The following is a 24,112-nucleotide window of genomic DNA, read 5'->3' as shown; positions in this document are numbered from 1 at the left end:
CCAATTATTGTTCTTAACCCCTGTATCCGAAAATGAAAGATTTTTTTTTTTCAGTTTTGGCGAAACAGAATTATTTTTCGTTTAAATATATACTAGACGAGATCCATGAAGTCTGGCTGCATGGGCTTCAAATAGATTTGCTTGACGGTGCTGTCGTCACGTGGTTGCAAAGTGCAACTTCCAGGGGGCGGTAGATCCAGCAGTTTCCAGATGGAAAGACAAAAAACCACCGAAGAGAAACCGTAGAATATTGAAATTCCAGTGCTTACATTCAAACAGCCATACTTGATAACTAGATCAAGCAGTAAAATACTAGGGTGAGCAGTAACACGCTTACGCAGAAGGACTGTAAGGTTTTCTGATGTCGGTCCATGGAATTTGGATCCACCTGCTTTAACCAGTGAAGTGCAGGTGAGAACGCTCAAAATTTTACCAGAATGGCTGCATTTAGTTTCGTCACATCATGTGTCAATTCCTAATAAATGTAGTGACTTATCTCGGTTGGCGGTCTGATTTTTGGCATTGTTGCAGTAAATATACACTGGGAATTTGAGATGGTATGTTAATCATCTGTTCAACATTTCATCTCAAGAAAACCAGAACTGTAAGATAATAACACCAACAATCAAAGCCTCTATTATCAAGACGGATCATGTGCGTGACTCAAATAATGCCAATTCTATTATTCATAGATTATGTATATGGGGGTCAAAGTAATCCCATGTGATACTTTTTTATTGTATAACATAGAAAAACCATTGAAGATGTCTTCCTTCCTTGAAATGGCAACAGCGACATAATTGTAATAAAACCCTTAAAAAGACAATTTGGGCTGTAGTTATCGATCTGTTCACGGCTCTTCTTATGGGGAATAGCATGTGGGCTTGTGGGGTAGGAGTTAGAGAACGTGGAAATAATTGAATGCGGCTCAGAAATCTTCAGTCTCTGCAGGGATAATTTAAATTTTAAAACCATAAGTTTTTTGTTTCAAGTTTTCTCTCCAGCTTGCGGAGATCACATGTGAGGTTGTTGCATCACAGAGTTTGGTCCCTTATTTAAACACCTTCTTCTTCTCCATGAATTTCTCCATAAATGTAAATAAATTCTCCATCTTCTTCCTCCTCTATTGGTTATCTCCTCAGATAATAACAAATGGCCCAACTCGCAGCCATCTTGCTTGGATTCTTCTGCTATCTTACCATCACAGTCCACGCATTTTTGCCTTCTGGGTGGACTAAAGCTCATGCCACGTTTTATGGAGGCAGCGATGCATCAGGAACAATGGGTATTTCACCATTTTCACTTGTCTTTTTCTCATCTTTCTGATAACTAAACCAGATGAATCTTAGCTTAAATGATTAATATACTTTGGTCGTTGTAGGGGGAGCCTGTGGTTATGGTAATCTATATTCTACTGGGTACGGAACAAGGACTGCTGCTCTTAGCACTGCGTTATTTAACGATGGAGCTTCATGTGGACAATGCTACAAGATCATGTGCGACTACCAAGTAGATCCCAAGTGGTGCAAGAAAGGAGTATCCGTCACCATTACTGCAACAAACTTCTGCCCTCCTAACTATGCTCTCCCAAACAACAATGGCGGCTGGTGCAACCCTCCTCTCCAGCATTTTGATATGGCTCAGCCTGCTTGGGAAAAGATCGGTATTTACAGAGGTGGGATCGTGCCTGTTATCTTCCAGAGGTACAGATTAATCTGAATAGCTAGTCCTATTAAATGTGTTTATAATATTTAATACCATGTTTCTGAATATCAACAAACTCTTGAAATTGGTGCAGGGTGCCCTGCAAAAAGCATGGTGGAGTTAGATTCACCATCAATGGCAGGGACTACTTCGAGCTTGTTTTGATCAGCAACGTAGCTGGAGCTGGATCCATCAAATCAGTATCCATCAAAGGATCAAAAACAGGTTGGACAGCAATGTCAAGGAACTGGGGAGCTAATTGGCAATCCAACTCCTACCTCAATGGCCAATCTTTGTCCTTCCAGGTCACCACTACAGATGGGGTAACCAGAGTCTTTCCAAACGTTGTGCCATCAAACTGGGCATTTGGTCAATCCTTCTCCACCAAAATACAGTTCTAAATTACAACCATTGAATTTTAGCTTTTGGGTTGAAATTGGCAGAGGCGTGCTTATCATTTTACTCAAGCAGCCCGCCAAACATTTCCAGATCAAGCAAAACAACTGGGATGGTTAGATCATATGAATGACTAGTTTTCTCAGGCTGGTTATGGAGATGAGAAACTTGACCCACGAACTCAAGGAAAACTTAATAAGGCCTTTTCTGCATTTCTTTTCCTAGTAAAATACAGAGAGCCTGATATACAGAGTGATGCTTTCTTATAATTTTTCTTTTTTTTTTTCCTCTGAATTGAAAAATTATTTTATGCTGAAACATATTTATATAATAAGAAGCTCAATGAAATCAGTTGCAGCTTCATCAGATGTAAACTTCCACATGTATTTTCTTTACTTGCAAATAGATTATTATGTTCTAATTGTTCTGTTTGAAATGCTATTTGCTGGTGAAATTTCAGTGCTTTGCATGAACTTCAACTGTATCAGAACATGATCATAAATTCTGTGCATCACAATTGAATCAGTGAAGAGTATTAATTGAAATTACAATGAAAAGGGAACTGGAAAATTGCAGTAAACAGACAGATGGGCCTGAATTTAATGGATACATAAAAGCATTACTTTCTGAAAATCAGTGTGTGAGAAATTCTGATTCACATAGAACTCATTAATCCTCCAATCAATACACTGTTTTTAATAATGGATTTAGAAGATCAACTATTACTACCGAACATATCATGCAAAGGATAAACCTTTAAATTATTAGGATTTGGACTTATTATGTTTTAATCATTCCACTGTTTGTTGATGTGGTTAAAGTGTGATACAACTTACATAATGGTTGAAATTGACACCTTTCTTAACTACTTAATAATATTAAAACCAATCATTCTTTCGTTGGATGATTCGTATTCTTCTTCTTTTACAAGAGATTTTACGGTACTGTGTACATTCGTTACGGGATTGTATTATAAGTAGTGTTTATATGTCAACTAATTAGTAAAATCTAAGTATTTTCAACTAAAATAAAACTTAACAAACATAAAGTAAGTACCTTTATTGGTTCAACCCATCTACCAAACACACAAGGTTTGTAGGGTCATCATCCTAAGCTAACCAAATACTTTGCTTCTATTCTAATCTGGCCTTAAAGACCCAATTGGTTAGTTAGTACCACTACTTACATTATCCATAGCAATATAGTAAAGATTGGTCTATATGGCATGATCAGCTCCTGTAACTTGAAATACCTCAACTTACCCACCATCCTCCATGAAGTAAATTTCGTAAATTTTCTAACTTCAGATTTACAGTCTTTATAGAGATGTCATTCCCCAAAATTATTGCCGTTAAACTGAATTATAATTGTAACAAATGAAACTTAACATCACCTTTTATAAAAAGAAGAAAGACAATATTAACATGCATGTCTTGTCTGCATACGAGCAGATGCTTCAACACTACTCCACTAACAAGGTTCTTGATCACCAAATTTTGGCTAACAACCATAGCAACAATAACAACTCCATTTCCCTTTTTTCCCCTTTCTTGTGCTATAAATATGAGAGTTTTCATGCAGCCCAGAACCAAGTTAGAGCTAATTAATTTCCTTCGGAGAAAATATATTTATGTATATACATATGGCACAAAGACTACTTGCATTGGTTTTTACCCTCCTCATATTTCAAGTTTTTTCTTCAGTTACTGCACTGAGCTCAAATTACTACGATCACACATGCCCTCAACTCGAATCCGCTGTCACCGATGCTGTCAAGAAAGCAATGATGAATGATAAAACAGTTCCTGCCGCCCTACTGCGAATGCATTTTCATGATTGCTTTATCAGAGTAATTAGAGACCCGCATACATTCATGCCTACAAAATTTATATTAGTTTAATCAGTTAATTATAATTGATTTACTTGATGATGTGTTGGTCGTTTTTTAAGGGGTGTGATGCATCAGTGTTGCTGAAATCAAAGGGAAAGAACAAAGCAGAGAAAGATGGACCTCCTAATATTTCATTGCATGCATTTTATGTGATTGATAATGCTAAGAAAGCAGTTGAAGCTATGTGTCCTGGTGTCGTCTCCTGCGCTGACATCTTGGCTCTCGCTGCTAGAGATGCTGTTGCTTTGGTTACTTCTTTTTTTCCTTACTCCAATTTTTAAAGCCATGTCAATTATAACAAATACAATTTCTGATTTGGGTTTAGTCTGATGTGGTCCTTTGTGTCAGTTCTACATACGTAAAGGTGATATATATTTTTATATAGGTACAGTTAACATGGGAAACTTACGTGTTTGGTATGTGATGGTGCAGTCAGGAGGTCGTACTTGGGAAGTTCCAAAAGGGAGAAAAGATGGAAGAATATCGAGGGCAAGTGATACCAGACAATTACCAGCTCCCACCTTCAACATTTCTCAACTCCAGCAGAACTTTGCCCAAAGAGGTCTCTCCATCGAAGATCTAGTTGCTCTCTCAGGTCCAATTCAAAATAGATATATATATATATATATATTTAACATCCTATGAAAAGTATCTATCTTTTCTATTATGATTGGGGAAAAAATATATAAAATATATAATAAGCCAAATTTATAAACATGACAGGAGGACATACTCTTGGGTTCTCCCACTGTTCATCCTTCCAGAACAGAATTCACAATTTCAATGCCACCGTAGACATCGACCCAGCACTGAACCCAAGCTTTGCAGCCAGCTTGAGAAGTGTATGCCCAGTCCACAACAAGGTTAAAAACGCGGGTGCCACCATTGATTCTTCAACCTTTAACTTCGACAATGTTTATTACAAACTTCTTCTTCAAGGCAAGAGTCTTTTCTCTTCGGATCAAGCTCTGCTCACCACTCCCAAAACCAGAGCACTTGTGACTAAGTTCGCTAGCTCTAAGCATGAGTTTGAGAAGGCTTTTGTCCAGTCCATGATCAAGATGAGCAGCATCACCGGCGGCGGCCAAGAGATCAGGCTGGACTGTAAAGTTGTTAGATGATGAATATTTGATTAATTATGAGCCGCTAAGAGATTTCTTCTTTCCTAATTTTATCAGCCAATAAAAATGGTGTGCGTGTATTGTGTTTTTGGTACTGGTTTTGGTTTCTTGCTGTCGAAGTGAACGGCGAGCAAGGACCAAGAATGCTTCTCTCTGGTTTTTCTAAATGTAAGTGATTATTTGTATTTGATAAATTTTAATCTGATGGGAGACGAAAATCAATAAACTTATTTTTCTAGTATTGTTATTCCGAATAATTATTATATCATTTTTTTATATTTATATTTATATTTATTATTTTTTAATAAAAATTTTAAATTATTACATCATATTTAATTGCATTAAAAAAGTTTCTAAAACATTTTTATTAATTAATTTATTTTTATTATTTTTTTATCAATTCAAGAATAATTGTATAATATAAATTCAGTTTTTTTTTCTTTTAATTTCTTTCATTTTATGAAGGCTTTTAAATACTACATCTGGTTTCATAAATAAGCAAAGAGCTATCAAGGCCCAATTAACCCGCTAAAATATTGGTAGGTACGGGTCGGATACGGGTCGGGTCGGGTTGCCGAATGAACTGCAACCTTAGGAAATGAGAAGGGGGACGAAGGAAAAGGGTTTTTCCGGTGGGTCTTGACTGCATTTGACCCTACCAAACCACTTCAGTTTCAGAAGGAAAATCCGAGAAGATTGTCGATAGCGAACGATATGGAGAGTTCGCAACAAACCACTTCAACGGAACAAGCAGAAGACCAGGTGCGAGAAAGCCAAGAGTGCGAAGATGAAGAGTTGCGTCAGCTACTGGCGCCGGATCCTAGCAATCTTCCTCTCACCCCTCCCTCTGCTGTAGACTCTAATTTTACCTCTTATTTTGCTCCAGGTTTTTCCGTCAATTAATTTTTACTCTGTATTTATATATACCAATTATCGTTTTAGTAGTCTAACTTTTTGCGAACTTGCTTTTTGTTTTATTTTGATTTTATTCTTGAAATGTTTCAGATTTTATGAAGCCAGGGCACGACCAGTACGTTTATCGCCATCCCAATGGGTAGGAAGACTTGGAACAATGCTTTTTTTTTTGTTCTGTTGAATTAATTGTACACTGAGCTGTGATTGAAATTATAATTAAAAGATTGTGCATAATTGGTTTGGCTCCTACTCACGTGGCGTTTAAGGATCAAGGAGGAATTACGGCCGTTGATTTCAACGTCGGCAAGTCTGATCGCAGTGGGTTCAAGGTCACCGGCAAACGCAAGAAGGTCTGTTTCTTTCACCTCTTTCTCTTGAATTTGCATTACTTTGGTAATTTAGAAATAACCACTGGGGTAAATTGGATGGCTTTGAGAAATAATCAATGGAATGCCATGTGGAATTCTCAAGTCGATTGCTTTGTGACTCTTGCAAGTATCTTAGTTTGATAAGGCTACAAATATTGTTATGCAGAACGCACAACACTTTGAATCCAACACAGCCTTGTGTAAAGTTCGCACCAGTTATGCTTCTTATATTGTAAGGTATATTTTTCCTTGTCTCTTTCTCTGTCATTCAGGTACTGAATTGTTTTTTTTTTCCCGCCCCCTTTCGATTCAACATTGAAATCTGAAGCTTTTGAATTTTGATAGGTGTTGTGTTAAAGGCTCTCTGTTGGAAGTCAATGATAGACTAGTTAAAAACCCAGCCTTGCTTAATTCATCGGTAATATTTTCCACCTACATTAAATTAGATCTTCGTTGATTGAATGGTTCTGCATTATTAACTCTTCAACATCCCTAACGTTTCATGTTCTTCCTCTAAATAAGAGCAATTATTATTTCAATACACGAAGACTTATTTCTGTGCTACTTTTTTTTGGACGATTTACAACTTGAAAGTGTAGTGTTGGTCATTATGTTATCTAATCAGAGAAAGATTACTGTTTGTCATTTGTGGTAGCTTCAAAACCTAATGAAAAGTGCTTGGCAGCCGGTAATTATAATGATTTAGTGCAATATATTCTTGAAAAGGGAAATAGACAATTTATGTGACAACATTAGTTAGAGTTGTTTCAATTAGTTAGAGATCAGTTTCGATGAATTAGTTTTCAGCTACAAAAGGTGGTATTGGGATGATTTTTATATGAAGGAAAAAATATGAACGAATAATAAATTTCTTTCTCTACAGCAAAGCTCTGCTTCTTTAAATCTTTCCTTTCTTCTCCTTCTTCTTCCTGTATTTCTTCACAAATCAGGAGGTTCCTGACATTCATATCTGAATTTCTCTTAATAGTTAATGTCCTAAGGGCATAGCAATATGTGAACATGCTATTGCTGCTCTTTGGAACTGATATTATTTTGTTCTTCTGGTGGTAATTTAGTATGTAGTAATTGTTGAGGACTTCAATTGATTGGTTTTCTTGTCTAAATTTCAGGCTGATAGAGAAGGTTACATTGCCATTATTATGCCCAAACCGGCAGATTGGCTCAAGTTCAAGTCTTCACTCTTGACTCTTGAAGAATACAAAAAAATGAGAGAAAAATGCTGAATTACAAATATGCATGGGTTCAAGTTGAATGTTGAAGCAACCAGAAATGTGATAATTTCCTTTTTTTTTTTATAAAGAAATATAATGAGTTTGCTACCTCAACAATGTTGAGGCACTTTCGGTTTCAAATTCACAGGCACTTTCAGATTAACCTCTAGGGTGATTACAGTACAAGCTTTGATTCCATTAATTTTAATTTTGTAACAGCTTATTATTAAAGAATATTTATTTTCCCCCATCTGAGTACAAGCTTTAGTTCATTTTAGTTTTGTCTGGTACCTCAATTGATAACTAAAAACTGCTGAAAATGAGAATTCTATTATGTTTGCAGCTGTGGGGATGTGGAAACAGGTAAGAACTGCTAGACCAAACTTTTTCTAGTTTTGGTTCTTGAATGAACATATCATTTTGGATATCTACGCTGATGTTGTTCATCAGTAACCTGTGCATAATTGTAGATTTACAGTTTTTATCTTCATTTTTTTTTCAAACGTCTACGTAGGCAAATTTCTGATGGTGAAGATTTGACTCTGGATTCATAGCAAAAATAAAATTGCCTTTTTTTCGGATTGTCGTGTTTAGAGGACTAACTTGACTCGTGCTGGAAATATTTGAAGTGCTGATTTCTTGACACAAATTTATGTATGCTATAATATACAATTTCAAGAAGTAAACTCAAGAATTTTATTGTATATTGTAAATTCTCTTGTCTCCGTTTTGTAACTAAGATGCATTTGCGGCTCAAATGGCATGCTTTCTTTCAGTTCTCTGCCACCATCCCATGAGTAATCTGTTAATGATCAAGACTGATAATGTGAATTAACACACTGTTTAGCCTTCTAGTTCATTTCAAGCTGATCTTGAATTAGCAAAGCTCTTGCTTGGCTGAAGATGTCATTCTAGTTTTTATGACTCTGATTATGTTATGAAGAACTCTTGTAGCTTGATTTTTTATATTGTAAACACTTGTCTGGAGGAGTGATCTTGTCAAAATTTCATCCCCAACAGATCTCCTTTATACTTCCAATATTAGTACTCACCTATAAAGTTATCATATAAATAGACTGATTTATACATGTCATATCTGGAACCCCATCATCTCGTCCAAAACAAGCCTCCTGGATCTGTTTATGGTGTGAAAACTCAAGTATAGATGCTCCTCTAGCTCTTCTAATTGATCAATGAACCTAGATTCGTGCATCCTAAACTCTTGCACAACCTCCCTTAATACCTCGTGATTTCCACTCCTAACACACATATTAGAAACAGCTTTGTGGTGATCTAGCTCATCCCGCAGCCTCCTCACCAGCCTGCTCACGGTGTCAAAATCATTGATCAGAATGAAAATTCCTTTGGCTGCGATATCAAGCTGTGCGCCAAGAGTTTCAAGCCTGCTTCTTACTTGTGGCTCTGTCTTGGTTTTCTTCTTGAATAGACACAATAGGAAACCAAGCAGCCCAGGTGCTGCGAGAAGACCAACTATGCTGTGGAGTGAAATAACTAGCAAGCCAATAACAAGGGCACTGTGTGAAATCACTAGACTATAACCGCCGACCTTCTTGCAGAATCTATTGAACTTGGCTCTTCTTCTAATCTTCTTGTGCTTGGATGTTAATCTGTGGAGCAACACCATGTTCCCATCATGGACCTTACGGTATTGCGCTGGACTGATAATGGATAGTGGATTTTTGCACAATGCAAATCTAGCAAGCTCTTGGTATATCTCGGAGTATAGCTCATCTGGGTAGTCTCTAACAAAATTGTTGAATTGCTTGCTCGTGTTGAGTACCCTCTTGATTATTTGGTAATTCGCCCGTGCTTGATGGATGCCTCGGAGGAGTAATTCGCACATGTTGCAGGCCTCTAGGCTAGCTTCGAAGAAATTGATGATGAGGTGATGGAAATTCAAGCTTTCCATCATTTGTAGTAGAGTTTCTTGGCGTGGTTCAAGCAAGCATTCTGTGAGATGTGTTTGAAGAGGAAAGGAAGGTGATGAGGAGGAGGTAGAGAGCTTATCAAGATTTGTTTCTCCCAACTCTCCTTGAGCTTTGCTCCACATCTCTACGTATGACTTCGTCCTGAAAACTCCCATGTATTCTTCGTTTACATTCAACTTACAGTTCAAGTTATTGGCACATTGCTTCTTTGATTTGCCTGAAACAACACAACCCGGAACATAAAATTTCTAAGATTAAGACATTGAATCGTGCAAGCATATTATTGCTTGCGTTCATATCTAATCTTTCATTTCCTCATTATTTCAAGATTAACATTGGAAAAAAAGAAAATAATCAAGATATCTTTTTTTAAGACCAGAAAACAAAAACAAAAACAGAAAATTAAAGATCAAGACCCACCCTCGTTCTGCCGCAGCATATTAATGAATCAAATCTATCAAAACATTTGAATACCCAGTAAAGACGTTGTAAGATGAAAGAAACCCATGAAGCATTTCGTTTGAAAGAATGACTGGTTAATTATTAATAATGATCAGAAAAGAATTAAAGGAGAGAACATGTTAATTAATGAAACTCACCAGACCTTCTAAAGGGAGCCCCCATGAACTCTTTCGTGTGCGCCATGATTTCTCAATCGATATATTTGTATTTGCAGTGAAAAAGATTAATTAATAATTAATAAAGAATCTGGTCGATCATTGGTGTATGTATTTTCTTAAAAGTGTATATGGGTATGTGCATGAGTGTCTGTGTGTGTGTGTGTGTATATATATATATATATATATATGTATGGACAGAAAGAGAGAGAGGGAGAGAGTTGATTGGGTTGAAGAGATTTAGAAGCTGAAGGAGAAAAGTAGAAGAAGAAAGCTGGTAAGGAGGTGGCAATTAGCAAACGGACTGAAATTGTAAAGGCTTACGTGACACGATATCTTCGCTGACACGTTGTGTGTTTTTACGTGTTATGTATTAAGATGAAGCATGAAGAAATAAGAAGGAGTTCTTGCAGTCTGTCATACGCTATCATCAACACGCTCTGTACACCTGTGAATTCTCCTCTCAATCTTAGGTACCCATAATTATCATTTACCCATTTCTATCTTCTCTCGTTTGCAACTCAATCTCTAAATTACTATATATACACACATATATATATGTGTTTATATATGCATACACATAGGACCATTCTGCACTTTCCGAATTGAAGATCGAATAAAGTTTTGATTTTAATTAACAAACATCCAACTTCAGTATTTCGTGTGATGATAACAATAGATAGAGACGAACCAGTTGGATTCAGAAACCTGTGTTCATACCACCAAACCATAGATATTATCAGTCATAAATAAAAAGCTTTTTTTAAGTATTATAATATTATTAAAATATAATGTTATATGCTTAAAAAATTAAATTGTTAATGTAAAATTTAAGTAACAATAATTATTATGACCATAATTATTTACGTATTCTTATACCAAGTCTTTCTAATTAGAGGAAAGGAAAGCTTAATTTTTATTAGTTCATTAAGTCATTGTTGGAAAAAGTAGATCCAATCATTCAGTCTTTTAAATTATTGTTGGTGAATGTCAAATTTTATGGGCAATAGAATCCCATCGTCATTTGAGAAACCCACTTCTTAATATATATATATATATAAATATATATATATATATGTATATATCATTACTATTATATTCTATCTGTCTTTTACTAAATACAGATCCAGTTAACACACATTTCTATGGCAGCTTCACACGTTCATTTATCTACAGAAAATTAATGGTGTGACGAGAGAGTTTTCTTTGGATCTACCGCATGTAATGATACTACTAATTATTATTATTATTATTATTCATGCATTTATTCTGCGTTCTTAATTACGACAAGAAATACAAAATCCAATATGGCAGATGAGATTAAGTTGAAAAGTCATGCGGCGACTGGTCCGAGTCTCCGGCAATGTCAATGACGAAACGATATCGAACATCATTTCGTGAAAGTCGGTTCATAGCTTCATTAATCTGGCCTGGTTTGATGATCTCAATGTCGCATGTTACCTTGTGCTTCCCGCAGAAGTCCATCATTTCTTGTGTTTCTCTCATGCCTCCTGTCATGCTTCCTTTCACTGCTCTCTTCCCTGTATGCGGTTTTCTTATTAGTTTCCAGAATTTCTATACAAGATTTGATTAATCAGAAAAGGGAGATAGTAATGAGGGGTTATATGTACCAAAAATCAAAGGGAAAGAAGGCAGTTGTAAGGGCTTATCTGGTGCACCCACAAGCACTAGAGTGCCATTCACTTTGAGCAATTCTAAGATTTCCCCTAGGGAGTGCTCAGCTGATACTGTATCCAACATAAAATCCAGGCTTCTCTTCCCTGCCTGCAACATCATTTTATTATTATGTCAAGAGATAAAAAGAAGATTCAATATATACTAACCTGCATCTGATGTGGGTCGGTGCTGAGGATGAAAGCATCTGCACCCAAACGATGTTTGGCCTCATGTTCTTTAGAGGGGGAAGTGCTAATAACGGTGACATGATGACCCAAAACCTTGCCGAATTTTATAGCTATGTGTCCCAGACCCCCCATACCAACTATTCCTATCTTCTTCCCACTGCTCTCCATCAACTTCCCTTCTTTCATAGGGCTGTACACTGTGATTCCTGCGCACAACAATGGCGCCGCTGCGTCCATTGGTAGGTTCTCCGGGACCACCACCACATACCTTCATTTTCATTAATAAAATATATTAAAATGGTAAAAGAGAACCATGTGGGCTGGTTATTAATGGGGTATGGGTGGAGGAGTAAATAGCAATTAATAGGATAAATAAATAGTGGGTGAGTACCTGTGATCAGCAACCAATATCTGAGAATAACCACCGTAAGTAATGCTACCATCCCAAAATATGCCATTGTAGGTGAACTGGATCTGTTCACAGTAATTCTCTTCTCCTCCTCTGCAGAACTCACACTCCAAACAAGAAGCTGCCAAGCACCCAACACCCACTCTATCTCCCACTTTCAACTTCTTCACATTGCTCCCTGCTTCTATTACCACCCCTGTTATTTCATGCCTGCAGTTTTTAGCCGTACCCCTTTAACGACACACGGATGTAAAAGTAATCTCCTGAAAATTAACTTAATTAAAGAAAAAATTTGACATACCCAGGAACAACAGGGTACATGGTGTTCCCCCACTCATTCCTAACATAATGAAGATCAGTGTGGCACATCCCACAGTACATGATTTTTATGATCACATCGTTTGCGCCGTTCTCTCTGCTCACTCATAATCACAAAAACCATTACCATAATTAACATATTATAATATAACGAAAGTAGTACTTATGCGGAAATGTAATCAACCTTACCTCCTTTTGAACACATAGGGAGTTATGTTGCCCGAGGAATCATGAGCCGCCCACCCAGAAACAGTTCTCTGAAGCATTGAACTTGCAGAGGGGGGATTACAGCAGAAGAACAGATCGATGCAGATCAAAGAGACAAAGGCAGAGAGAGAGAGAGAGTGAGTTGCGATATATAGTGTAAGGTCGGGAAAGCATCTATCTTGTAATAAATCTAAAGTCAGTCGGTCAAAATTTTAGTCATTGGGTCTTTTCATATTTCACAGTCTAAGTAAATTAACATGTGCCCGTCATATGTGTTGTCATCCAAGCTTTTATGAGAACCCATTTTCAAATAAATGCATAAATTTGACTTCAGATTAATTCAAGTTTTGGACTATAGTTCTGGAATATCATATTATATATATACATATATAATTATATATAATTATCTATCACTAATTTCTATATAGAGAAATTATGAATAAATATATAATTTCTTATATATTATTTTCTAAATGTGGGCCGAAGTTTGGGCCTTTAGTTTTACCGTTAGACTGGGCCCAGCCTATGAACAAAGCTATACCTCTCAGCCGATACACTTTGAACAATTAAATACTCGGTAACAATTTTATTCTTCTTAAATAATTTTAATATTAAATTAAAAATATAACTCCGTCATAATATTTACATTAAAATAAATTCAAAACATTTTTTACAATAATAACAATTATTAATTTATTAAATATTTTTAAACATTAATATTAATAGAAGTATTGAATAACCATCATTCTCTTTATAAATAATTTATATGTACATCTCATATCAAAATATTTATATCATACTTTCTTTTATATATACAAATTTTATTCTTAGATCGAATAATTTCTATTCCTCTAAAATAGTAGTTCAGTTTTCTCCATTGCTCTTCACAAACAGACCATAACCAATTCTCGATTGTTCAAAATCTTATAACAAGATGAATATTGAGAATTTTATATATCAATGGCATGAAACCTGTTTCAACGTACATATGTTCTTATTAGTTTACAAACCTTTGATCCTCTTTTGTTTGGATATCCGAGTAACAATTCCATTTATATTTATGTACTTAAATCTTTATATGAAAATGCATTATTAACATTAAATTATTGAAGGTATCATCCTTTAATAGCTATCAACGGAATAATTGATCTCACAGTGATAATTCTTTATCCAAACTTAACTTGTTATTGATTTTGAGGGAGTGTTTTATAATTTTACCAAGTGCGATAGTTACTGGAATCCAGCAACTCTGTGATAAGCAAAACTCTAGAGTTTTTGTTGGCTCCAATATAATATAGACTACTTGCTTGTTATAAGATTTTAGATCGTTTCACTCGATAGATATAGATTTTATATCATATTTTAGTTAGAGTTTTCATTCTTTATTGTTGATTCTGATACAATAAAAGATTTTTTTACATTAATTCTAGATAAAAAACTGTAAAAAATATAAAAAGTAATACAAAAATGATCAACAAGTAAAGGAAGAAGATGAGGGTTTTCAGATGATGAAACCCTAAATCAATAACCTCAAAACTTTTTCTCTCTTCTTATTTTGAAAATAAAAAAAATAATATTTATATAAAGAATATTTATACACGGATATAAGGTGTGTACCAACTCCTTACCGACACTCAATAAAATTTATATCTTAACGTTAAATACAAATAACACAGTCTACATTAATATATATATATATATATACGCACACAACATACATATTTATACATGCATGAGTGGACTTCCAAACACTTTTATTTAGCCAATCTCTCATGCGCTCCACATGTCTCATTCTTCAATACTTTATATTACAACTCATTAAACTTCATAATATATCATAAGCATCCACACATATAGCAAAAAAAAGACAAATCCTTCATATTTAAATGGAATCTAAATAGTTTCTCTTTTAGCAATTATCAACGTAACTCTTAATATTGGATTCCTAATATGTAAATATACTTTACTTTATAAGAAACCACAACTTCAAGATAAAACATAATATGTTAATCAAATATAACATTGTTTTTAAAGTACAAGCTTTCGTTACTCTTTCATTTAAGAAATAATATGTAGACTGAAGATTCTCTCCATCTTATTTTATACCAATAATATTGTGAGACACATTTTTTTTTTAAAATAGGTTGAAAGCATATTACAATATTATCATGACATAACATAACATAAAATAGTGTCTTTCTAAATCCTTCTGACATTTGAAATTGAAAGGAAATAAATTTCTATTCATATCATTGCTTTCATTTCATGACTAAGCTTTCTAAAATTTTCTCACAATATTGACTAAAACTTTATATTTAAAGTTTTTCTATGTACTTGCCAAATGAAAAACACGATATTCTCAACACTTCTTATATAACTCAAGGCTTGACACCACAGTACTCCATTGTTAAAAACTCTCAAATCAGAAAAAAAAAGACCTACTACCACGAAATGATAATATTATATTAATATATTCAATTATATTCAAATTTAGTTGATGTTAAAAGTTTAAGATTTAAAATTCTTCTACGTACTTGCCAAATAAAACACGATATTCTTAATACTTTTATTACAACTCAAAGCTTAACGCCACAATATTCCACTGTTAAAGACTCTCAAATTATAGAGAAAAATGCTTACTACCATAAAAATATAATATTATATTAATATATTCAATCATATTTAGATTTAGTTGATGTTAAAAGTTTAAGATTTAAAGTTTTTCTCCTATGTACTTACAAAATGAAACACGATATTCTAAACACCTCTAATACAGCTCAAGGCTTGATCACAATATTCTATTGTTAAAAACTCTCAAGTTAGAGAGAAAAAGACCAGCTACCACGAAAGAATAGTATTATATCAATATATTCAATCATATTTAGATTTAGTTAATGTTAAAAATTTAAGTTTTATTTTTTTTATAAATATTTTTATTATAAGTTTGAACTTATAATATTAATTAAAAGTACTGATACTTTAATTACTAAATTGTAAATATTTTTTAAAATATTAATATATAACGATTAAAAATATTTTTTTAATTGAGAAAAATAATAAAATACTCAATAAACACACATTTACTTAAAAAAAAAAAAAAAGACATGCATAGTTTACACAAAGATATATTCATTCTTGTACGTCAAAGCATCATAAAACTATAAATAGATTGATTTTCAAACCAAATAGGTGTTATAAAGTTAATAACAAAATCATGTTGTAACGGCTAAAGAGCTAATAATCATTATGAGTAATGTAAGTTTAAATTTACTATGATATTTTTTTTTATACTACTAAATCTCTCATTTTATGATAATATTTATTTATATATGTGGATGTTCAAGTTTCTATATATTTTATTTTTTAATTTAGGTAAATGTTTATTCCTATGTGATGAAATAATAGAATTGGTAAAATTACAAAGAAGAGTAATTTAAGTCTTATAAGCTTATAAATTTTATAATTTTGGAAAATAAATAAAAATCATATTTAGTTTGTACTTTTTATTTACTTATTTAATTTATAAGCCCCACGTAAATTATGAATTTTAAAGTGATTGTAAGTTAAAAGTTGATTAAAAATTACCAAAATATATATATATATATATATATATGACTGAAAATGTATACACTAGTTTTAATTAGAAATATTTTGGTATGAAAAGAATTTAACATATAGTAAAATTATAATAATAAAGTATAGTATAGATTAATAGTCCAATTATGACTTCTACCTGAAAAATATGTTATTTCCAATTTCAGATTTTCACACCCAGTACCCTAATTCTACTGTATTTCGTAAACCCTAGTCCCACTAAACCACTGATAAGTTGGGTTGGGGTATTTTGGTAATTTCAGTTCCCTGCTTCTTTATATATTTCCTAAGTTCCACTATTTGTTTTCTCTCTTTTTAACGGAATCTCTACTCTTCTTTCACTTCTGGAAATACACTTCCGCAGGATACCATATTATATGTGTATCGGCGGCTCATCAAATTACCCTACTTTACTCTTCTTTGTTTTATCGTTATCCTGTGCAATTCCTCGTATATTTTATTATTAATTTGAGATTATAGTTTGATCCAATCTTCTGCATTGTTAAGTTTTCGAACCCTAGTTTGGATGGCCATGACGGCTGATTCTAGCCACCATTCAACATGTGGCTCAGAGAATCAGTTCCGCGCCAAGAATTTGCCCTCACCGTGGAGCCAAGTCGTCAGAGGCGAACCACAGTCAATATTAGCCGTTAATCACTCGCCATACTCTCCATCCTCGTCATCGTCACCGTTGGCCGACCAGGTAGCTGTTTCGGATTGCTCACCAGCTTCCTCGCTACCGCCGCCGCTGCCGAATGCTGGTGTTTCTCTGGAACACGGCGACGAAAATAACAACAACAATGCAGCGGCTCGGCCCAAGAAGCCAGCGTGGAACAAGCCATCAAACGGTGTCGTCGATGCCGGTCCCGTAATGGGAGCAGTGGGTTGGCCTGCTTTATCTGAATCCGCTCGGGCCTCACCTAAATCGGCGGCCGACCCTTCTTCCAAGACCGTCCCCGATGGATCAATCTCAAGTTCTCAGGTTTGGTTTTGTTCCCGTGCTTCTCCCTTATTCCATGTTTGTTTCCCAGGAAAATTTAGTAAGGAAAAAGGTGATTGTGATTCTGGATCGTTATTCTCGACAAATTTGTAAAACCTATTCGATTCCAACAGATAAGTTGCCAATTTAATGGAAAATCCACTCTTTTCCTTTTACTCTCAATATTCTCTTCAGCAATTTTTTGCTACGCTATTGAAATTATTAAGAAATTTAATTTTTCTCGTTCATCAATCTTATATTTAAAAAATGATCCTGGCTTCGCAGAGACCTGTAATAACAAATACTCCTCAGAAGCAAATTACTACCGATGCAAACCCTAATTCTTCCCCAGCTCGTTTAATGCCAACTCGGCAAAGACCTGGAAAGCGTGGCGGCGGCGGTGGGGGCAATGGCACTGCCAGTGCACCTGCACAAAGCGTTTTCACTCAACCTCCTCCCCCGCCACCACCACCACCATTTCCTGTGTTTCCAATTCACCCTAGTAGTTATGGTGGTTTTGTGCCAACAATGCCGGAGTCTTCTCCAAGAGAGGGTTCCTACAGGGGCAATAATTGGGAAGCCAGATCAGTCGGAGGATATGTTTCTCAGCCATACACTGGCAGTGATCATAGGAATTCGGCGCGGAGGGGTGGCTATGGACCACGTGGAGATGGTCCTTACCACAGCTATTTTGGGGGCAGGCGTGATCAGGATCGTGGAAATTATGCAAATCCGAGAGATGTTCACATGCAGCAGGCAAGAGCACCTCCAAGAGGTTTTATAAGGCCTCCACCACCGAATGCAGGGCCTTTTGTTCCCCCTCCACCTGGCAGGCCCTTCGGAAACCCTATGGGATTCCATGGTAAGTAACTCCTCCCAAAGAGTATGTGATTGTTCCTTCAACGATGCAGAACTTATGTTTCTTTATTCTCCAGATTTAGTATATATATCTGCAATGCCTTTGGAGCCCTACAGGGGTGTGCCATTTATTACCCATGCACCTCCTCCTCCTGTAATCTTGCCGGCTCCAGAACCTCCTCTACCTGCACTCTTAGTCCATCAAATTGATTATTATTTCAGGTAATCTGAAATTTTTGGCAGCTTTTCAGTTAAAAGTAGTTAACTGTGTGGAATGAATTTTTTCTTCTAGGCTTGAGATATCAGCTAGATATGAATTGATGTCTTGTGAACTGCAGCGATGCTAATTTGATTAAGGATGAGTTTTTGAAGTCGAACATGGATAACCAAGGATGGGTCCCTATTTCTTTAATAGCAAGCTTTCCTAGAGTAAGTTATTTTGCAGTTAAAGCATTTTTCCTCTTTATTTCTTATAATAATCAAGCTCATGATTTCTCTCTCTTTTGTGGCTGCTTAAAGCTTACAATACACTCAATAAAATGTATAGTTGTTAACATCGAAAGTGGTCTAACAGAGATAATACTGCTCAGTTTTTTTTTTTTAATATTTGAAAGACAAATATAATTTTATTTCTGGTTGTTGATAGCACTTTCACATATTGGAGTATTTCATATTATTGTACTTCGTTATCTATATAGTTCAGTCATTTAACACTGCTTTTGACAGTTTCTACTTTCAGACTAGGTGTTCCTGAGCAGTAATGAATTGATATAACTAAACCTTGTAGAGCTTCTTGTGTCTGTCTAAATATATATGTGTGTATATGTAATAAGATGCAGAAGTTGGAACTGACAGCATTTTAAGTTGGAACTGACAGCATTTTTATTTTTTATCACGTATATAAGAGCAAAAACTAGTATCAGTGAGGTGTATTGGGTAAAAAAGTCCATAACCTCACGTAAGAACCATAGAGCTTTTTAGTTGGTATAGGTGGTCATATTTGTGATGTGCTTATGTTGAAAGTTAGGCAACGGAATATGCACAGAAGACCGGGAAATGGTGGCACGCAAAATTTAAGAAAAATACATAGTTGAGCAACAAGCAACATGTTTTGTAGCAGTTTCAACTTCCAACAAATTTTACCAGACAGAACGTCTTTGGGTAATGCCGTAATGGTAATCTAAGATATCTACAAAATCCAAGAATGATTATGTAGGTTTGTCAAATATCTCTCTTTAGAAAAACGTACAGAATATTTACTATAATCTTTGTCCATCCCTTTGATTCTATCTAACTGCATTGCATTCTCTTTTTCGTCATTGCAAATGCATTTTGAGACTTGTTTTGCACATTCCATGGCCTATGATTTCCAGGTACATGCAATGGAGCTGATTCATTAACATGGGGAAGTGGTATCTTCTCCGGTATATTTGGAGAGAAAATAAATTCCAAAGCCTGATGTTGAGATTGTTAACTATCTCTCTTGTTGTCTGGTGTTTTTATGTTATTCATGATCTCAGCAATGTTAGGAAGTGATATCTTTGTGCCGTAACACAGCATGCTTTATCCTGGAATCGCTATGTTGATTTAAAGTTTATATATCATATTTATATTGTGACACTGAGGCACGTGAGATAATTGAACTTTCCTGATTTGGTTTTAGATATCAAAATGAACTAAAACAGGCACTTATACCATAACAACCAGAAACTTGGTTAACTTTATTAATTTGCATCATGGAGCTCGTAATTAGCATTTTTATGTGGTGCTGAGGCTTTAGAAAGGAGCCCTTATACCTTTACATGTGAAAAATAAATTGTAGGGGTATTTTACCTCTACCTTTAATGGTTATCTCCTTGTGATTAAAAATTTTTACGAATCTTTTGCATGAGTCTTTTATGATGATTATGGTGGATGCTTTGGGTCCTTTTCTGTATGTCAATTGTTTCTTTACATAGATCAACTTTTTGCTAGGGCTGTGCAAAAGACCAAATCAGACCAATTTAACAGATCAAACCAAACCGATTTAGGAGGTCTGGTTCGATTAGTCAAGTTAAACTGGTTTAGATTCAATTTTTAATCAAAAACCAATTAATTTTTTGGTCGGTTTTTGGTTCCAAATTTACGTAACCAAATCGGCTGATATTACTGCATTCATTTTTAAATAAATGTTAAAGATATAATATTATAAAATATATATCATAATATAATATAGATGATGTATATATATAAAACATATTATAAATTCTGGAATCAATTAAATAATGATAAAAAATTGAGTTAATTTTGGATTAACTGAACTAACCAAGATTATTCAGCTGGTTCATTTTTGGTTAGGTCACTCGGATTCGGTCAATTTTTTAGGTTTTCAAAAATTTTTAACCGAACTGACTGAACACCCATATTCTTTGGTGGTTTATCTTAAAGGATTGTGATAAAGCCCGTTTGTGCGTCTGGCATGGATCCAGATGTATTTTTTTTTTTTTGAGATCTATCGTTGCTGCAATGAGCAAGACTTTTTAAGGGCGGGGGTTTCTTTAGTTGCTCTTTTTGTGGAACATAAATGGACGGCTTCAGGGTCTTGGACCACTCAATTTTTTGTAATTATGTATTTCCACTTCTGGATTGTTTCTTATCAAATATTTGAGACTTACACTTTCATGAATTTTAGTGTGGGTAGTATGTTGTGGTGTCATTTTTTGGTTCATTGTCAGTCTCATGTGGTTGACATAAGATATATCCCTCTAACTCTGACTACTAGGTGCCTATATCACATGGATTCAATTCTCTTTTTTCATTTTCGGGATAAGATTAAGGGCGTTGTCAAATTCAAGTGGTTTAAACTTGGATGCCATTCTATTGTTTGTGGAATTTCAAATGTCCTGCTTTAACTGAGCCAAATCTCTTTTGTGTGTTTTAAAGCTCATTGCTAAATTTATTGGTATTTGCTTCTTCATAATCTCTCTGCCTTCGCTAGTTCATGAAATGATAAAAAGTGAATCCTTAGTTAGCTTTTCATTGACACAGAACAGCAGTCGCATCTGTGCATGTTGGGAAATATGAGGGAAAAAAAACAGCCATCAGAAAAAGAGAGATAATATTAGAGAAGGCAAAGTAGATGTTATATCATTTTGGATATTAATTCCAGGAGCATCCAGTATAAAGGTCTCTATAGGTAGAGAGGAGAGATTGATGTATTGCATTTCAGGTATGAACTCGAAGTTTATCTTGTATAATGACCTCTATAGGTAGAGGTGCAAGATAGACATTAATTTTATTTTGGGTATAAACCTCAAGAGCATCCAGTATGGAGTTCTGTAGAGTTAGAGAGGAGAGATCATGTTAGTCTGGTTATAAATCCGAAGAACATCCAGTATAGAGGTCTCTTTTGATAGAGATGAGAGATTGATGTTATTTCATTTTGAATATAAATTCCAGTAGGCAGAGATCCAGGAGAGATGTTAAATGTAATTTTGGGATGAACCCCAGGATCATCCAGTAGAGGCAAGATGCATTAGTATTGTTTTGGGTCAAATTTCCGAGTGCATCCAGTATAAAGTCCCTGCAGGTAGAGACTACACAAATCAATAAAAAAATATTATGAAGGAAGCCAAATGCAGCTGTGGTTGGTATATCGTATTTCCCTTGTGCTTAAGTGTTGTCTTGTACAAAGTGAATTTTAATGGAAAAGCACTTGTTGTCATGGCATATTTGTTGTTTTCCTCGATTCCGTCCAGTTCACATCTTTGTTCTTTCATGCAACAATTTGTAAAAATTTTTGATTAGTTGCTCTTTCTTCAAATTCAGGAATCATTAATTCTCACTAATATGTCTTCACTGCAATGTTGCTATCTACTTTTTCCAAAGAGATTTAAAATGTACAGTTTCAAATATCCATGTCCCGGAACAAATTGGCTTCATGGTTCTATTTTTGCAGGTTAAAAATTTGACGAACAATATTCAGTTGATTTTGGATTCCTTGAGGACTTCAACTGTGGTGGAAGTGCTGGTACTGCGTTTGTCTTGTTTCTAGCATAAGTATAAGCAATAAATTATCAGTTGTTAATTTACTATTGAAATTGCTGTAGGATGATAAAATCAGGAGACGTGGCGAGTGGATGAGATGGATACATTCATCAAATAGGTTTCCTCAGGAAGCAAAGGCATCATCTCATGCCGAGTCAAGTTCTAATATGCTTGCAACTTCATTTCAGAAGATCACAGTGGAGGACAATGCTCCTAGAGAACATTCATCTGGGTTGACTGACCAGTCCCGGCTCTCAAACGGCAAGGTCTCCGAGGATGCTTGTTTAGACCGGAAATGATCAATCTATGCAACAAAAAATGGTGCTACTCTGTTTGGGTAGTACACTACTTTTTGGAGGTATGGGAGGAGGAAGGCGTAAAGGAAATCTTTTTCTTTCATTTTCTGGATCATTTTGCTAAGTTTTGGCAGTGTTTTGATGAGGCAAGTAGAAACAAAACAGAATAAGAAAATTATACTGAGTGACACATTATTTGGGGCTGGATTATGAGACAATTGGTGTATAGTTTGGTCTTATTACGGGTGGTTCTGTTCTTATTTTTTCGGTGATTTCTGGTGGCGTGGCTTGGCAAAACACTCTCAAGAGCATACTTCAAGTTCTTCACGAGGCTATGTTTCTCAAAGGAAAAAAAAAAAAAAAAAAAAAAAAAAAAAAGGTTCACAAGGGTAGACGTGAGTTCATTTTAGTGCTTGGTTGCTGGGACTAGATGGTATAGTTTTCTTTTGTTTTCTTCTATTTATTCTAGTCACGGCTCCCTTAACTCTTTCCTCACTTGTGATTCTTTAGACATCTTTTTTTTTTTTTTACACTTGTCTCTATCACTATCACATAATTAGATTTCTTATACTATATTGACTACACCTATTTTATAAGGATATTTGGAATGTTTTGGTGGATGATTATTTATTGATATAATTTTTATTTTATTATTTTCCCTGTCATCTCAATGGAAGTTGGATTTTCTTGTAGATGCTTAGTAGATATATTTGCAGGTTATGTTAGCAAAGGTAGGCATATATATATGGGGAAGGAACATTATCCTCTTTTAGGAAATGGTTGGAGATTGAACCAATTGATCATTCATGTCTCGTTCCTTTACAATTATCTTGTGGTTTATGAGATGGCTGTCTTCTTTTTTTTTTTTGTTTTTTTTTTCCTTCAAATCATACTATAGTTAGGCTAACAGGGGTAAGGGTGCATTTGAGAGGAAAGATACGACAGTAGATTCTAAAGGAAGATGCTGAATCTGTGTCTTAAAGAAAGGTTTGGAATTGGGTACCTACCCAAAAGAGGTTATTACATTCTTTACGAGTTTGTGGTTAGTTGCTTAAGAGAAGAATTATGATTTTAAATGGAGGTAACGGAGAGGTGAGTGGTATCATTGATCAACAATGAAGGTGACGAGACGGTGGATCTTCTGGGCTAGTAATTAGAGGTTTGAAGGTGATGTTACTGTATTGGGAACTGGGTTGCCAGATGAAGTCCTTCTCTCACTGTGGCTGTGGGTGTAGGGGAGAGAATAAAGGGGAAATGCAGCATCCTCAAAAGAAATCTACAGCTGACAGAAAGAAGGAAGGAAAAAAAAAAGAAGAAAAGTTCAGAAACCAACAAACGACAAAGTATTCAGTCAATTCAAAACTTCA

General features: G+C 35.0%; 6 protein-coding genes across 9 annotated transcripts; 4 read left to right on the top strand and 2 right to left on the bottom strand.

Annotated features, from left to right (window-relative positions):
- Nucleotides 1-912: 912 nt before the first annotated feature.
- Nucleotides 913-2,573, top strand: EXPA11 (expansin 11). Its single transcript, XM_022046894.2, has 3 exons — nucleotides 913-1,285; nucleotides 1,382-1,703; nucleotides 1,799-2,573. The coding sequence occupies exons 1-3, from the start codon at nucleotides 1,153-1,155 to the stop codon at nucleotides 2,103-2,105; spliced, it is 762 nt and encodes a 253-aa protein (XP_021902586.1). The 5' UTR covers nucleotides 913-1,152; the 3' UTR covers nucleotides 2,106-2,573.
- A 1,107-nt stretch (nucleotides 2,574-3,680) lies between these two features.
- On the top strand, nucleotides 3,681-5,353 carry PER64 (Peroxidase superfamily protein). The gene is made up of 4 exons (XM_022046994.2): nucleotides 3,681-3,949; nucleotides 4,051-4,239; nucleotides 4,424-4,586; nucleotides 4,715-5,353. Exons 1-4 carry the CDS (start codon nucleotides 3,731-3,733, stop codon nucleotides 5,110-5,112), a joined length of 969 nt encoding a protein of 322 aa, XP_021902686.1. The 5' UTR covers nucleotides 3,681-3,730; the 3' UTR covers nucleotides 5,113-5,353.
- Nucleotides 5,354-5,652: 299 nt separating this feature from the next.
- Nucleotides 5,653-7,877, top strand: LOC110818276 (Single hybrid motif superfamily protein). The gene is made up of 6 exons (XM_022047089.2): nucleotides 5,653-5,998; nucleotides 6,118-6,166; nucleotides 6,251-6,377; nucleotides 6,562-6,632; nucleotides 6,741-6,813; nucleotides 7,526-7,877. The coding sequence occupies exons 1-6, from the start codon at nucleotides 5,827-5,829 to the stop codon at nucleotides 7,637-7,639; spliced, it is 606 nt and encodes a 201-aa protein (XP_021902781.1). The 5' UTR covers nucleotides 5,653-5,826; the 3' UTR covers nucleotides 7,640-7,877.
- A 370-nt stretch (nucleotides 7,878-8,247) lies between these two features.
- On the bottom strand, nucleotides 8,248-10,748 carry LOC110818275 (transmembrane protein (DUF677)). 2 transcript variants are annotated; one of them, XM_022047088.2, is made up of 2 exons: nucleotides 10,176-10,748; nucleotides 8,248-9,793 (listed from the first exon to the last, which is right to left on the bottom strand). In XM_022047088.2, the coding sequence occupies exons 1-2, from the start codon at nucleotides 10,219-10,221 to the stop codon at nucleotides 8,718-8,720; spliced, it is 1,122 nt and encodes a 373-aa protein (XP_021902780.2). In that variant the 5' UTR covers nucleotides 10,222-10,748; the 3' UTR covers nucleotides 8,248-8,717. The 2 variants fall into 2 exon arrangements, with proteins under 2 accessions (XP_021902780.2, XP_088064887.1); XM_088208761.1 differs by having other exon boundaries at nucleotides 10,181-10,744.
- A 670-nt stretch (nucleotides 10,749-11,418) lies between these two features.
- Nucleotides 11,419-13,174, bottom strand: LOC110818179 (putative cinnamyl alcohol dehydrogenase 6). Its single transcript, XM_088208769.1, has 6 exons — nucleotides 12,975-13,174; nucleotides 12,769-12,882; nucleotides 12,450-12,677; nucleotides 12,038-12,326; nucleotides 11,825-11,978; nucleotides 11,419-11,734 (listed from the first exon to the last, which is right to left on the bottom strand). The coding sequence occupies exons 1-6, from the start codon at nucleotides 13,049-13,051 to the stop codon at nucleotides 11,514-11,516; spliced, it is 1,083 nt and encodes a 360-aa protein (XP_088064895.1). The 5' UTR covers nucleotides 13,052-13,174; the 3' UTR covers nucleotides 11,419-11,513.
- A 3,721-nt stretch (nucleotides 13,175-16,895) lies between these two features.
- LOC110818063 (la-related protein 1C-like) lies at nucleotides 16,896-23,398 on the top strand. Of its 3 annotated transcripts, none has more exons than XR_015813778.1 (6): nucleotides 16,896-17,568; nucleotides 17,851-18,427; nucleotides 18,501-18,645; nucleotides 18,762-18,852; nucleotides 19,451-19,639; nucleotides 22,361-22,432. XR_015813778.1 is itself a non-coding variant. In XM_022046815.2 (6 exons), exons 1-6 carry the CDS (start codon nucleotides 17,113-17,115, stop codon nucleotides 22,746-22,748), a joined length of 1,578 nt encoding a protein of 525 aa, XP_021902507.1. In that variant the 5' UTR covers nucleotides 16,896-17,112; the 3' UTR covers nucleotides 22,749-23,398. The 3 variants fall into 3 exon arrangements, 2 of the variants coding, with proteins under 2 accessions (XP_021902507.1, XP_088064878.1); XM_022046815.2 differs by lacking the exon at nucleotides 19,451-19,639 and adding an exon at nucleotides 22,512-23,398; XM_088208752.1 differs by lacking the exon at nucleotides 22,361-22,432 and having other exon boundaries at nucleotides 19,451-19,642.
- The last annotated feature ends 714 nt before the right edge of the window (nucleotides 23,399-24,112 follow it).

This window comes from Carica papaya, chromosome 1 (assembly GCF_054855325.1).
Source record: "Carica papaya isolate Zhongbai chromosome 1, ASM5485532v1, whole genome shotgun sequence".
In the NCBI taxonomy this organism is placed as follows: domain Eukaryota; kingdom Viridiplantae; phylum Streptophyta; class Magnoliopsida; order Brassicales; family Caricaceae; genus Carica; species Carica papaya.
The sequence above is the reverse complement of the archived record's forward strand: the minus strand, read 5'-3'. Positions and strand labels throughout refer to the sequence as shown.